Genomic DNA, 13,828 nt, shown 5'->3' with positions numbered 1-13,828 from the left:
CATGAGGCCCTGGGTTCAATCTCCAATACTGCGTAAATACATACATAAATAAATATTTGAAATACTACTATTAAGCCGGGCACAGTGGCACAGGCCTATAGTCCCAGCAGCTTGGGAGTCTGAGGCAGGAGGATCTCAAGTTCAAAGCCAGCCTCAGCAACAGAGAGGCACTAAACAACTCAGTGAGACCCTGTCTCTAAATAAAATACAAAAAAGGGCTGGGATGTGGCTTAGTATTCGAGTGACTCCGAGTTCAATCCCTGACACACACAAAAATAAATAAATAAATAAATAAAATACTATTTATTGATGGAGATGATAATCAGAATAACAGTTGCCTCTGGGCAAGGAGTAGGGTCATAGAAAAAAAGCAAGTGAATGAATTTTTTAAGATATTCACTATGCTCTAAGTCTTGTTAGTTATGTGGTAAAAATCACCAAACTATATTCTTAAATTCTGTGCATTTTATTATATATAACATCTACATTTTCTAATAATACTGCTACTGGGGTCCTACCCCAAGAATTCCTTTTGTATTTGGTCTAACAGCAGCAAGGGTTTTTTATTTATTTATTTATTTTGGGGGTATGGGGGACTGAACGGAGGAGCACTCGACTACTGAGCCACATCTCTAGCCTTATTTTGTATTTTGTTTAGAGACAGGATCTCACTGAGTTGCTTAGCAGCCTTGATTTTGCTGAGACTGGCTTTGAACTTACAATCCTCCTGCCTTAGCCTCCCAAGCTGTGTGTGCCACTGCACCCAGCAGCAAGGATATTTTTTTTAAAGCTTTCCATGTAATCATAATGTGCAGCCAAAGTTGAGAACCAGTATTTCAGATCCAGATTATAGAGTAAACTGGAAGTAAGTCCTATTTATTAGCTCAGAACTTCCAATAATCTGTTACCTGCCTACTCTTAAACATGAACATACAAAAAAGGATTACCAGTCAGACCTCTGAGGAGGGCCTCTACTAACAAGGCTATACCAAATTGAAAAATAAGTTAGAAGAAACACACTATGCAAAGAAAGCTTTAAAGAAACTCTCTTTAACATCCTCAAGATAGAAGAGAGAAAATATGATTTTCATGAAACAAGAAAAGAGATAGGGGCTGGAGTTGTAGCCCAATGGCAGAGCACTTGTCTAGCATTTATGAGGCATTGGGTCAATCCTTAGTACCGCATAAAAATAAACAAATAAAATAAACGTATGCTATCCATCTACAACCATAAAAAGTTTTTTTTTTTAATAACTATTAAAAAAGAGGGGGGGTGCTGTCTGAACAGAGGGAAGGAAATCAAAACCATCAACCTACAAAAGGGACTATGGACAAGAAGTAGGTTAACTGGCTCACACACAGAGCCCCAGAGAGGATCAGGACCTAGAAATCTCCAGGTTAGTGTTGGAGGGGCCTGAGCCTAAAGAGAAGACAAGATATTTAAAGTCTATATAAGGCACAATTGGGTCCTCTAGGTTCCCTTTTTTACTACCATCCCTATAATTTCATAATTTATTCTAAGAAACCTGATCTGGAGAGACTCCAGACTCAAGAACAGAGTGAGGATCAAAATTTAAAGCCAAAGGATTAAGCTGAAGTGTTTTTATTGAATAGCCTCCACCCATAGCTCACTTCCTTTATCCAGCTCTCATACATTAGAAGGCAGGCATAACAGTACTGCTCCCCTATCAACAGGGAATACATTCCGAGACCTCTAATAGACACCTGAAATCTCAGCAATCCATTTTCCACCCTATAATTTAATCCATTTTCTACCCTAACTAAGCACTTATCATACACGTGGCTGTAGCTTTTGCTGTTTTGAATTGCTACTACAAAACTAACACAAATTTCTTTTTCCTTTGCAATTTTACAGATAGGTGTTCTTACTGTAGATTTTAGCAACTTCATTATATGATTTTTTTTTCTTATTAAGTCAAGAATTTGTAGCTTTTCACACAAAAGTACTTTCCTGTTTTGCTTTAGCATATCCAAATTGCCAGTATCACTACTCTTGTACTGGGGGCCAGTCTGAGATAAAACAAGGGGCCCTTGAAGAACACAAGCACTGTAATACCAAGATAGTCAATCTGATAATCCAAAGGGCTACTAAGTGACTAACGGAGTAAACAGCCTGGAGATGCTGAATACCCACTTAGATGGAGCAGGTCAGCTTGAGATTTCATCATGCTACTCAAAATGACATGAAGTTTAAAACTTATAAATTGCTCAATTCTGGGCTTTTTTCATGTAATATTTTCATACTCTGGTTGACCAAGGGCAACTGAAACCTCAGAACGTAACACAGAGGATAAAGGGAGACCACTGTACACTGTCCCGCACTCCCAATTTGATTGGTTGATTTAGGTACTTGGAACTAAACCCAGGGGCTCTCTACCACTGAGCTACCAGCCCTTTCTATTTTTTGAGACAGCATCTTTGCTAAGTTGCCCAGGCTGGCCTGGAACTTGCAATTTTCCTGTTGCCTCGGCCTCCCAAATTGCTGGAATTCTAGGTATGTACCACCACTATTCTTGAGTTTATAGTCTAGTTGGAGAAATAAAAATTAAAGACCACCGTCCTCCATTAGAAGAAGTTCTATAATGGAAATTGATTTGGTTACATGCAAAAAGGGCATCTAAATCAAAGAAAAAATATCAGCTACATGTCTATATGCTTGCCACAAGTGTTTTTAATATCATTAACAACAACATCAAAAAACATCAAATATCTAAGTAATGACATAAGATGTGCTGGGCTTCCACAGAGAACTATAAAACATTACCCAGTGAAATTTGGAAAGACCAAAATAAATGGAAAAATATGCCACATTCATAAAATGAAGAATTCAACACTGTTAAAATATCAATTCTTCCCAAGTTGATATATAGCTTTCATTCTAATTTCGAAATTTATTCAAACTGACAAGCAGATTCTGAAACATGGAAATTCTGAGCCAAGAGCAATCCAGACAATCTTTTTTTGTTTTTATTTTTAGTTGTCAATGGACTTTATTTATTTAGATGTGGTGCTGAGAATCAAACCCAAAGCCTCACACATGCTAGGCAAGTGCTCTAGCACTGAGCCACAACCCCAGCCCAAACCAGACAATCTTAAGAAACAAAACAAAGTTGGAGTGTTTATCCCACCATATACCAAGGCCAATTTCAGAGTTACATTAATACAGTGATATTAGTACAAAGATAACAGACAAATGAAACAGAATGGAATGTCCAGAAACAGACCCACATTTATATGGTCATCTGATTTATTTTTGTTGTTTTTGTCACTAGGATTCAAATCCAGGCCCCACGCATGCTAAATGTGGGCTCTATCACCAGGCTACCCAGTCCAATCATCTGTTTGTGAAAAGAAGTGCCACACAGTGCAGAAAGATGGCATTATTAATAAGAGATGCTGTGTCAAATACACAATAATAGAGTAAAAATTGCATACTGACTACTACAATCCATCTTCACTATTATGTATGCCTTAAATAAGAAAAATAAAAGAGAATTTCTATAATGTAACATGGGAAAATATCTTCATATTCTTAGGGTAGGTACAGACTTTTTAAATACGATACAAAAAATAAGTAACCATAAAGAAAAAGACTGATAAAATATCTTGCATCAAAATAAAAACTATTGGGGCTGTGGTTGTGGCTCAGGGGTAGAATGTTCGCCTAGCACGTCGGAAGCCCTGGGTTCGAGCCTCAGCACCAAATAAAATAAAGGTATTGTGTCTATCTACAACTAAAAAATAAATATTTAAAAAAATTTTAAACTATTCATGGAGCTGGGATTGGGCTCAGTGGTAGAGCGCCTGCCTGGCACATGTGAAGCACTGGGTTTGAGCCTCAGCACCACATAAATGAATAAAATAAAGATACTATGTCCATCTACAACTAAAAAAAAATTTTTTTTAATTAAGACTATTCATGAAAAAACACCATTAAAGGAATGAAAAGGCAGGGCAAAAGGTATAGATAACTCAGTGGTAATGCCTGCCCAGCATGCCCCAGACCCTGAATTCAATATCCAGCACCACTGAAACATAAATATATATGAAATATGAAATGGCAAAATAAGGAGAGGAAAAAGAGAAATACATAAATGGGCATGTATGTGTATACATACACACATAAATACATAATTCACATATATACAGAGAGAGAGAAAGGGAAAGAACTCATAACCAGAATAAAGAATTACAAATGGAGCATGGTGCCAGGGCACAGGCCTATAATCTCAGCAGCTCAGGAAGCTGAAGCAGGAAGATCCCCAAGTTCAAGGCCAGTCTCAGCAACTTAGCAAGAGCCTGTCTCAAAAAAAAAAAAAAAAATTTTTTTAAAGGGCTAAGGATGTAGCTCAGTGGTAAAGTGCCCCTGGGTTAAATCCTGAGTACCCATCCCTCCAACAAAATTATAAATGGGGGCTGGGAATGTAACTCAGTGGTAGAGTGCTCTCCGTAGCATGGGAGGTACTGCAAAAAGTAAAAAGTACAAATCAATACAAAAATAAGCATACAATAAAAACTTATTATTAACAGAGACTTCACAAAAGACATATATGGATGGCCAATAAAGGACGCACAACCTCAATCACCAGGAAAATGCAAAATAAAGCTACAATGATATAGTGCTGCACCTCTATGAGAATAGCAACAATCAATAAGGACTTGGGGTAACTGGAATATATATCACTCCTTGCTTATTGGTACAATCACTTTGGGAAAATATCCTAAAGTGACTAAAATTTTAGCATTAATATGACTCAAAAGCCAACAATTCCACTCTTTGGTATACACTCCAACCTAATAATGTTCTATTTCTTGATCTGTGATGCTCACTTAGTAAAAACTCATTACCTGTACACTTAGGATTGTTAACTTTTTCCGCATATTATATTTCAATAAGTTTTCTAAGATTTGACACATAGTTGGCAGAGATCTTAAAAAGTCAGCATACTAGAATAGGGGGGGAAAAGTTTGATACACTGATGAAACTTTACGAATAAAATTTAAAAAAAAAAAAAGAAAGCTAACAAATCCCAGCCCAGAAACAAAGATAAAAACTATCAACAGATCATTTTTCTCTAACTTCAAGAAGCACTAGAATTCATTCTTTCATCAAAGAATGGAGTTTATTATTCTACACTGTAACCCAAGGAAAAGATATCTTTGCAAGAAAACGCTGCTGTTTTTGAAAACCACCTTTAATAGTATGGATAGGGGAAACCTTCCGAAAGTGTTGGCTAACTATTTGGTGAAAAGATGACACCTGAGATGATCTAAGAGAAATCACAGCAACTCTAAAGCCGACACCAACACCACAATCCAACTACCGGAAATCCTGCGGTTAATCTGAGGCTTGTCCCGCTAGTCATAAGGTGATTCAGTGTTGGTTACTAACGCACCTTAACTGCATCCTTAGGAGTCAGTCACCTGGCATACCAGGCTTTCCCATCGCCTGCCTGGAGCGACCGACAAGCGCAAAACCCCGGAGGTCAAATACAGACAGCAACTTTGCAGGTAAGGGGAGCGGACGGTCACGCCCCTCAGGTTGCGGAGAAGGAACCCACTCTGGCCTCCGGGCAGACAAGAATTGTCACTATCCCCCAAAGGATGCGGGAGGAAGTGCCCCCGAAGCCGCTCCGTCCCTCCACCTCCCGCGAACTCCACAAGAAGACTGGCCGGCGAGTTTCTGCCCCCGCGCCCACAGGAGGAGGGTCGCCTGCGACAGCAAGTGGCAAAAAGGCGAACCCAAGGAACTTAGGCCCCGGCGGGGCCGGACGCGCCCGCCCGCCCTGCCGCTTGCGCGGCAAGTTTGTCGGCCGTCCGCGTTCGCCACCCCTTGGCCCAGCTGTACACTCCGCAGAACCGGGACTCGAGGCCCGCCCGGCCTGGCGCAGTGCCCCTCACCTTGGAAACGTTGGGTGGACTTCGCCGTAAACATTAACTTCCCATCCAGCCGGCAGCCGCGCCGCCTCGGCCCTGCTCCCGACTCCGCGCGCCGCTTCCCCCTCGTTCTCAGACGCACCGCGCTCACTCCGGAACTCAGGGCCGCCTCGCGATTCTCACCCACCCCGCCGGGCAAAGCAGCCGACTCCACCGCCCAGCCCCAAGCCTGCCCGCTCGCCAGCTCCGCCGGGGTCCGGCGCGGCCGCGTCAGGAAAGCCCAAGGCGCAGGCGCGGCAGGGCCTTAAAGAGACCCGACCGCCTCTACCGCATAATGGGTTCGAGCAGGTTAGGGGCCCCGCGGGTTGGCAAAAAAAAAAAAAGCAGAAGCCGAAGGGATTGGACCGAGTGGAGCGGGGGCGGGGAAATCCCTCTCTCCTCCGCCCCTCTTTCAGAGCACCAGCCCTCGGCCCTGCAAAACGCTGACTTCCCTCGTCACTTGAACCGCCTCTTGGATGTTAAAGCTGCAGAGGACACACCCCCTCGGGGCGGTAAGCGACCCGGCGCGGAGGGCTGCGGGCCTCACACTGCCGCACCGCCCACGCGCCTGTCTTCCAGGCCTGGGGCACGCGGTGGAGACGCGCAGGCTTCGAAAGGCCCCCCGCGAGTCCTCCGAGATGCGGCCTTAGGTCACACTTAAAACCATTAATCAACATGTAAATGTTGCCTGTGATTATTAAACCCACTTCCATCAGTCGTCTGGACACACTGGGTTTATGTACAGTCCAGCAGAGGGCAAAACGTGGGCACACGTATATGAGATCTTGCTGGGCAACCACCCAAAATCAACGAAGAAATTCTTAGAAGGAATATATAGTTTGGGACAGGATGGGGAAAAATATGTTATTTTACATATATTAATTCTGGTCCTACCCCAGGAGAAGCAGGAAAGAAAAACAATAATGACTTTGAGGCAAGAGTCATTATAAACTACTGCCTTTATACATTTGGAAGTGACAAAAATGATAGTACCAGACACACAACTCCAAAATTATTTCTCTGGAAATTAAATAACCGGTTATTTTCTAATTTAAATTTATAAGACAAGGGACTTCACAGTAATAAGCATTTCGGGGGGAAAAAAACTAATTTTTCAACAAGATTAGGAAATAACAAGAAATAGGAAGTAAAACCATGTCCTCCCCCCAGCTAAAAACGTTGAAACTTTGAAAGTAATCTGAGGCAAATTTTTACATGACTTTAGGTCATGCTATTATTTACAGTAAGTTTCAATCAATTTATTTGTAACCTAATCCACCTTGCATTAAAAAAAAAAAAAAGGAAAGAAAAGAAAACTGAGACAACCTGGATGATCTACATTTCCTTCCTATAGTCAGTCTATCAGCAAATCCTGTTGATTTTTACCTGCCAAATGTTTCTTGAATCTGACCTCTTCTGTCTCCTCCATCACCACCCTGGTCTAAGCTGGGAGGTGGAAATAGACCACTGACTTAATCTTCTAATTATCCATATTCCCTCCAGGCCCTCTTTAAACCTCTTCACATAACAGAGTGATTAACCTTTTCAAAATGCAGTACATTGGCTGGGCATAGTGGCACACTCCTGAAATCCCAATGACTTGGGAGACTGAGACAGGAAGATCCAGAGTTCAAAGCCAGCCTCAACAATTTAGGGAGGCCCTAATCGACTTAGCAAGACCCTGTCACAAAATACAAAATAAAAAGGGCTGAGGATGTGTCTCGGTGTTTAAGCACCCTAGGCTCAACAATCCCTGGTACCAAACACACACACACACACACACACACGTACAGTGTGTCCCTGTCACTTCCCAGCATAAACCACTTCAATAGCTTTCCAAACTAATCAAGCCCCTGCAGGTCAGGCCCCTTGCCCATCTGTCCATTTCTTCTTAGCATTCATATCACATTCCATCCTGCTCTCTCTGCTTCAGGCACACTGGCCTCTTCTATTCTCCTACTATACTCTTCCAATGGGTTTGCTTACACTTTGTTCTGTGCCTAGAAATTTCTTCCAACTTTCATTCTTAACCTCTACTTCTGGGAAATTATCTTCTGACCTCCCTCCTATGTTGATCCCTTACTTTTATCACTTTGTGTAAAACTGTAACTGTGTAACTACTTGGTGAATTTTTCTTTCTGCTGCTAGACATCTCCATAAGGCCAACACTTGATTTTATTTGATTCACAGGTATATTTTTATATTTGTTCAACACATATTTGTTCAATGAATAAGAATCATAGGTGCTAGAACTTAAACTTGATGTGGCTTAAAGGTTACCTAAGTCACAGGTAAAAATATCACAATTTGACATTTGGAATCAGAGTTGAAAAAGAACTCCGGTTATTTAAAAACATTTTATATTATTTTTGCTAGGCTGTCACAAGATTCTTTGAGTAACCTTTAAAAACAAGTTTTCAAAGCACCTTGTATAAAATCCTGAATTAATAATAAGAACTATGGGATGGGCCCACATGAAACTAATTAACATCTGTTGCTTCTAGAGGGGAAGACTGACCCAGGCTTAGTGTCACATGCCTATAATCCCAGCTACTTGGGAGACTAAAGCAAGAGTATCATAAATTTGAGGCCAGCCTGGGCAACCTAGTAAGACCTTGTCTCAAAATTAAAAAGGACTGGAGATATGGTTCATTGGTAGAGCACTTAGCATCTACAAGGCCTTGGGTTCAATCCCAGTACCACAGGGAAAAAAGGGTAGGAAGAGTGGGTGACTAGTGGTCAGTGGTAGAAAGGAGACTTTTTACTGTATGCCCAAAAGTTTTAAAATTGTACCTTTTCAATTTTCAAACTTATGAATGTATTAGCTGTTCAAAAATATATAAATGACACCAGAATGCATACTGTACAATTTCATTTATTTGAAATTCTAGAAAAGGCAAAATTAATTGAGATAAAACAATTTTAACAAGATGTAGCCCAGTAGTAGAATACATGCTTAGCATGCACAATGCCCTGGATTTGATCCCAGCACCACATGCACATGCTCACACACACACACACACACACACACACACACACACACGAATCCTTGGAAAACCATAGTTGGTCTTAAGCTTCTCAGAAGCCCCAGTACTTTGCATAGTAACTGTTCAATGTATTTTGAATGAATGATGACAAACAAGTCTGGCATTGACTTTACTGGTTACAAATTATGTTTATATGTTTACATTTTATATGTTTTCTGGTAACTAGTAACATCCATATCAATGCAAACGACTAAACTACAATCTAAAGGGGTTTTTTGTTGTTGTTGTTGTTTTGTTTTTTGGGGGGGGGTACTGGGGATTGAACACTGTGGTACTCCACCACTGAGCCACATCTCCAGCCCTATTTTGTATTTTATTTAAAGACAGGGTCTCACGAGTTGCTTAGCGCCTCGCTTTTGCCGATGCTGGCTTTGAACTTGCAATCCTCCTGCCTCAGCCTCCCAAGTGGCTGGGATTACAGGAGTGCACCACCATGCCCAGCTACAATCTAAAGTTTTAAATTTATATTTTAAACATATTTGTATGCATATATGGGTATATGCCAGAAGCCATCCATGAATTTCATGAGGATCTTCTCTCGGTATGGTAGCCAGGGAGATTTAGGTTTGGCATTGCAAACTATCCGTGGCTCTCCCACAACAATAGATTGCCCAATGGACGTGACCTTTATCTCTACTCTGTTAGGAAGATACCTCAGTAGCTATGGAGATGGGTATAACCTGATGGAAACTGAACAGTCCATTTTTAACCTTTTTTGGTGAAGCACAGTCTGTGGAAGGCCTTTGATGTTTCCCCATATAAATAAAACAGGCACGGGCTTCATTTTGCCATAGCACAGAAGCTCGATCCGTCTGATCAGCTTGCCCGTCCTGCCCCGGCTTTTGAAACTTCTTTCTGTGTCCTGTGGTTTTTTTGTTGTTCTGTTTTTCTTAGCTTTTATTTCTCAGCCAGCCCATTCCACCCAGGGGAACCCCATTTCCTCCTCCTCCTCCTCCTCCACCACCCCCACACCCGCGCAGGATGCAGAAGAGAGGTATAGACCTATAATTTATATCAATTTAGCACTGCTGCACTAAATGTCTGAGATGCATTATCTCAAATGAGTAAGCTTATATCATTAGCTCTGACCTGCCAGCACTATCTCTGGTTTACCCATTTCTTTCCCTCATCCTGAGCACATCAATTTATTTGGTGAAAGAACTTACACTTTAACATCTCACTAAAATAGCTAATTCTAAACTCTCACAAGTGCTTGAGCACTTGCGTAAGTGAAATCCCACTGTGAATTCCACACCAACGCCACCTCTGTTCCAGCTCCTGCCACTCTGCAGTTCATACTCAAGAACCTCACACATCCAGAAGAGGAGGGAGCAGTGCAGTGGACAGCAGCACCCTCCTTAGAGACAATTTTATTTACAGTAAAATTCAGTAAGCATTTCAAAGCTTTCTATGTTCAGATACTACACTTTGTTTGTTTGTTTTTGTGCTGGGGGTTGAATTCAGGAGACTTTAACCACTGAGCTACATCCCCAGCCCCTTTTTTAAAATTTTGAGACAGGGGCTCACTAAGTTGCCCAGTCTGGGCTCAAACTTGCCACCCTCCTGCTTCAGCCTCCTGAGTTGCTGGGATTACAATTTTGATCCTCAGCACCATACCTAGGCACCACTTTACACTCTTAGCATGGATTTGGTCTGGGAGAAAAAATCCTGTAAACCTGACAAGGGTTAAATCCCATAACACCAGAAACACTTAAAGGTGTATAAGCCAGCCACATGAGCTCTATTGCTCACAGAAAGGAAAAGCAAGAGAGACATTCCCCCTGAGAGGCCTAGGCATAGATACAGAGGAGGGATTCATTCTGTAAGGTCAAATGCACTGGTGTACACTCATCCTTTCCCTGGGCAGCTGCAATTTGCACTTCCTTAGAAAAACAGTGCACTAGAAAGCCGGATTCAGTGGTACACACCTGTAATCCTAGGAATGTGGAAGGCCAATGTAGGAGGATCACACTTTCAATGCTAGCCTGGACAACTTTGTGAGAACCTCAGCAATTTAGCAAAACTCTGTCTCAAAATAAAAAATAAAAAGGACTTGGGATGTAGCTCAGTGGTATACAATCCCCAGTACCAAAAGAGAGAGAGAATGAGAACCAGGCACTCAGTTGCATTCTAGAGATGTGCTGTCTAATAAAGACAAGAGAGCCACAAGCCACATGTGACTATTTGCATTTCATTTTAAAGTTTCAGTTTCTCAATCATACACATTTCAAGTACTCAATAATAGTATATGTGGCTGGTGGCTATCGTCTTTGACAACACAGATACAGAACATTCCCATCTATAAAAAAGTTCTATTGAGCTGGGGTTGTAACTCAGTGGTAGAGTGCTCGCCTCACATGTGGAAGGTATTGGGTTAGATCCTCAGCATCACATAAAAATAAAATAAAGGTGTTATGTCCATCTACAACTAAAAAAAAATTTTAAAGTTCTATTGACAGTAGTATTATAGAAAAAGAATAAATAACACTCTATTGAGAGTTGTAGCTAATATTCAAAAGATTTTGCCTTGGAAAAATGAAGGCTCACAATGAAATAGTGACAACCTACATCACTAGACTCATTATTTCCCACAATATAACTCTAAAAAGTTCTCAAGTACAAACATTGTGGCCTCTGTACCTATTGTAGCCATAAGAATGGCTTTGTGTCTCAGTGGTAGAGCACTTGCCTAGCATGTGGGAGGCACTGGGTTCGATTCTCAGCACCACCTAAAAAATAAACAAATAAAATAAAGGCATTGTGTCCATCTATAACTAAAAAAAAAAAAAAAAAGGCTTACCATTTACTCCACCATATTCATGGTTTGCAAGACACTAACATCATCTTAGGAAAGAACATTGTTAAGAGGCACACAATCCGGGGCTGGGGATGTGGCTCAAGCGGTAGCTCGCCCATCTGGCACGCGCGCTGCTCGGGTTCGAACCTCAGCACCACATACAAACAAAGATGTTGTGTCTACCGAAAACTAAGAAATAAAATATTAAAATTAAAAAAAAAAAAAAAGAGGCACACAATCCTATTGCCATCTCTTGGTGCTTGTACATAGGTAGAGACTAAATCTCCTATAGTAAAGAACTATATAGTCTATATGGTAAAGAACAAGCTTTGTGGCTCTAGAGCTCAGATATCATTTCTATGTGTTTTGTAATTGTGCCACCAAGACAGGACATCAATAACATGCCAATTTCTACCCCACCTGCCAAAGAAGTCTGTTTATTTCTCATCTTTGTGAAATACATGTTTTAAAACAAGATAAAAATCAGTGCAACCAGAATTAGCAATTCCACTTAAACATTCCAATTGTAGATCACTAGATTGTACTCTAAAATTTCAAGGGTACTTGCCGAAAGTGTGTTTAACCCCTTTGAGCCCCTATCTTCTCATTCATAAACTAGAGAAAATAATATCTACTTAAGCAATGAAGTGATAATTAAATGGAGCATCTATGCAAAGTACATAAGCATTCAACAAGTAGTAACTATTATAATTGTTACTTTCCAAGGCCACAAAACACCAATGACAAAAATTTTTAAAAAGAGATAAATAAAAAAGACCAAATTAGAAAAATCCTTACTCTGCTACCTGCTAGTTGTCTGGCTTTGAATCTCTGTAACTTTAGTTTCTTCATCAGCTAATTAAGGATCAGAGTTCCCAATGATAGACATGTGTTTTCATTTCATGCAAAATGGCCAAGCAATGGTAAAGCCAGGTGTAAACTGGAGCTAATGTGAATTAGTACGATGCCCCAGCTTCCACACACACATAAAAAAAGAAGAGACAACATTAGGCAAGTATTGCTTCACAGTAAAATTAATTTAACTTTTATTATGAACTGTGCTCCTAAGCACACCAAGGAAGCTACATTGCTGAAATCATCACTGAAACACAACCTTCAACATTGCCAACAACCCAAATTTGTAAATGCAAATGACTAGTTAGTCATTATCCTTGGCTACTCTTTTTCTCCACATGAGAAATTTGAAGTCCTTACAGACAAACCAGGCCTCATCTGTGAATGTACATAAAAAAATAAAAGGTAACCAGTAGTCAGCAGCCAGTTACAGAAAGGGGAAAAACAGTGCTGAATTTTAAAAAGCCAATTACTAAAATACCTTTCTTGCAGGTGTGGAATTAAACCTAACACTCCATAAATTCTTGTTCATCACTGGAATGGCTGTAACACAATGAGATAACATTCTTAAAATAAAACTGAAAAAATATTCACAAGCTGTTCTTGTTTTAAAGATTAAGCAAAGTATACAATCTTAATACAGTTATAAAATATTTCCTGTTGCAGCATCTGCATTTTTACAAATTTTAATATGAAATCAAACATCATTTTAGATATTTACCTGTTTCCCATTAGGGTTTCTAAAAGCAGCAGTCATTTTGGTGGTAACCATGATAAGCAGAGAAGACAAAAAGACTGGGGATTTGAATTGAATTTATAGCTGACTCATAGGGAGTGTTTACAATGACATTGCCACTGGGATCCACCCATTTAACACCCTTTCAGTTCCATCCTGCACATTCATTAGGTAGTAACTTTAAGATTTTAAGGGAAGCTGGGAATGTGGAGGACTAGGAATACTGAAACCAAAGCTTTTTGAAGTCTTATGAGGTTGCTAACTGATTTTGGTTTTCTTTCTTCTTTCCTTTTTCTCTCCCTCCTTCCCTTTCCCTACCTTCTTTCCCTCCTTCCTTCCATGACTTGATGTGTCTCAGAATGACCTTACAACTGTTACTGTATTTAGGGTATTGATTCTAAGGCATTGACTAGAACGTTCTATAATTAGATAGTTTCAATTCTTGAAACTTGACCA

The 13,828-nt window shown here is 40.5% G+C and overlaps 1 protein-coding gene across 8 annotated transcripts in view; it reads right to left on the bottom strand.

Annotated features, from left to right (window-relative positions):
* Evi5 (ecotropic viral integration site 5) overlaps positions 1-13,477 on the bottom strand; it is a 205,605-nt gene extending 192,128 nt beyond the window's left edge. For 5 of the 8 annotated variants that reach the window (XM_015500836.2, XM_048814447.1, XM_048814450.1 and 2 more), the window contains exon 1: positions 13,358-13,460. In XM_015500836.2, the coding sequence (XP_015356322.2) occupies positions 13,358-13,408 (51 nt within the window). In that variant the 5' untranslated portion in view covers positions 13,409-13,460. Of the gene's footprint in view, positions 1-13,357 lie in introns of all 8 variants that reach the window. The other 3 variants (XM_048814448.1, XM_048814446.1, XM_048814445.1) reach the window with 3 other exon arrangements.
* Between the last annotated feature and the right edge of the window lie 351 nt (positions 13,478-13,828).

This window comes from Marmota marmota, unplaced genomic scaffold, assembly GCF_001458135.2.
Source record: "Marmota marmota marmota unplaced genomic scaffold, marMar, whole genome shotgun sequence".
Classification (NCBI taxonomy): domain Eukaryota; kingdom Metazoa; phylum Chordata; class Mammalia; order Rodentia; family Sciuridae; genus Marmota; species Marmota marmota.
Note: the sequence above shows the minus strand (reverse complement) of the source record. Positions and strands in the feature narration are given on the sequence as shown.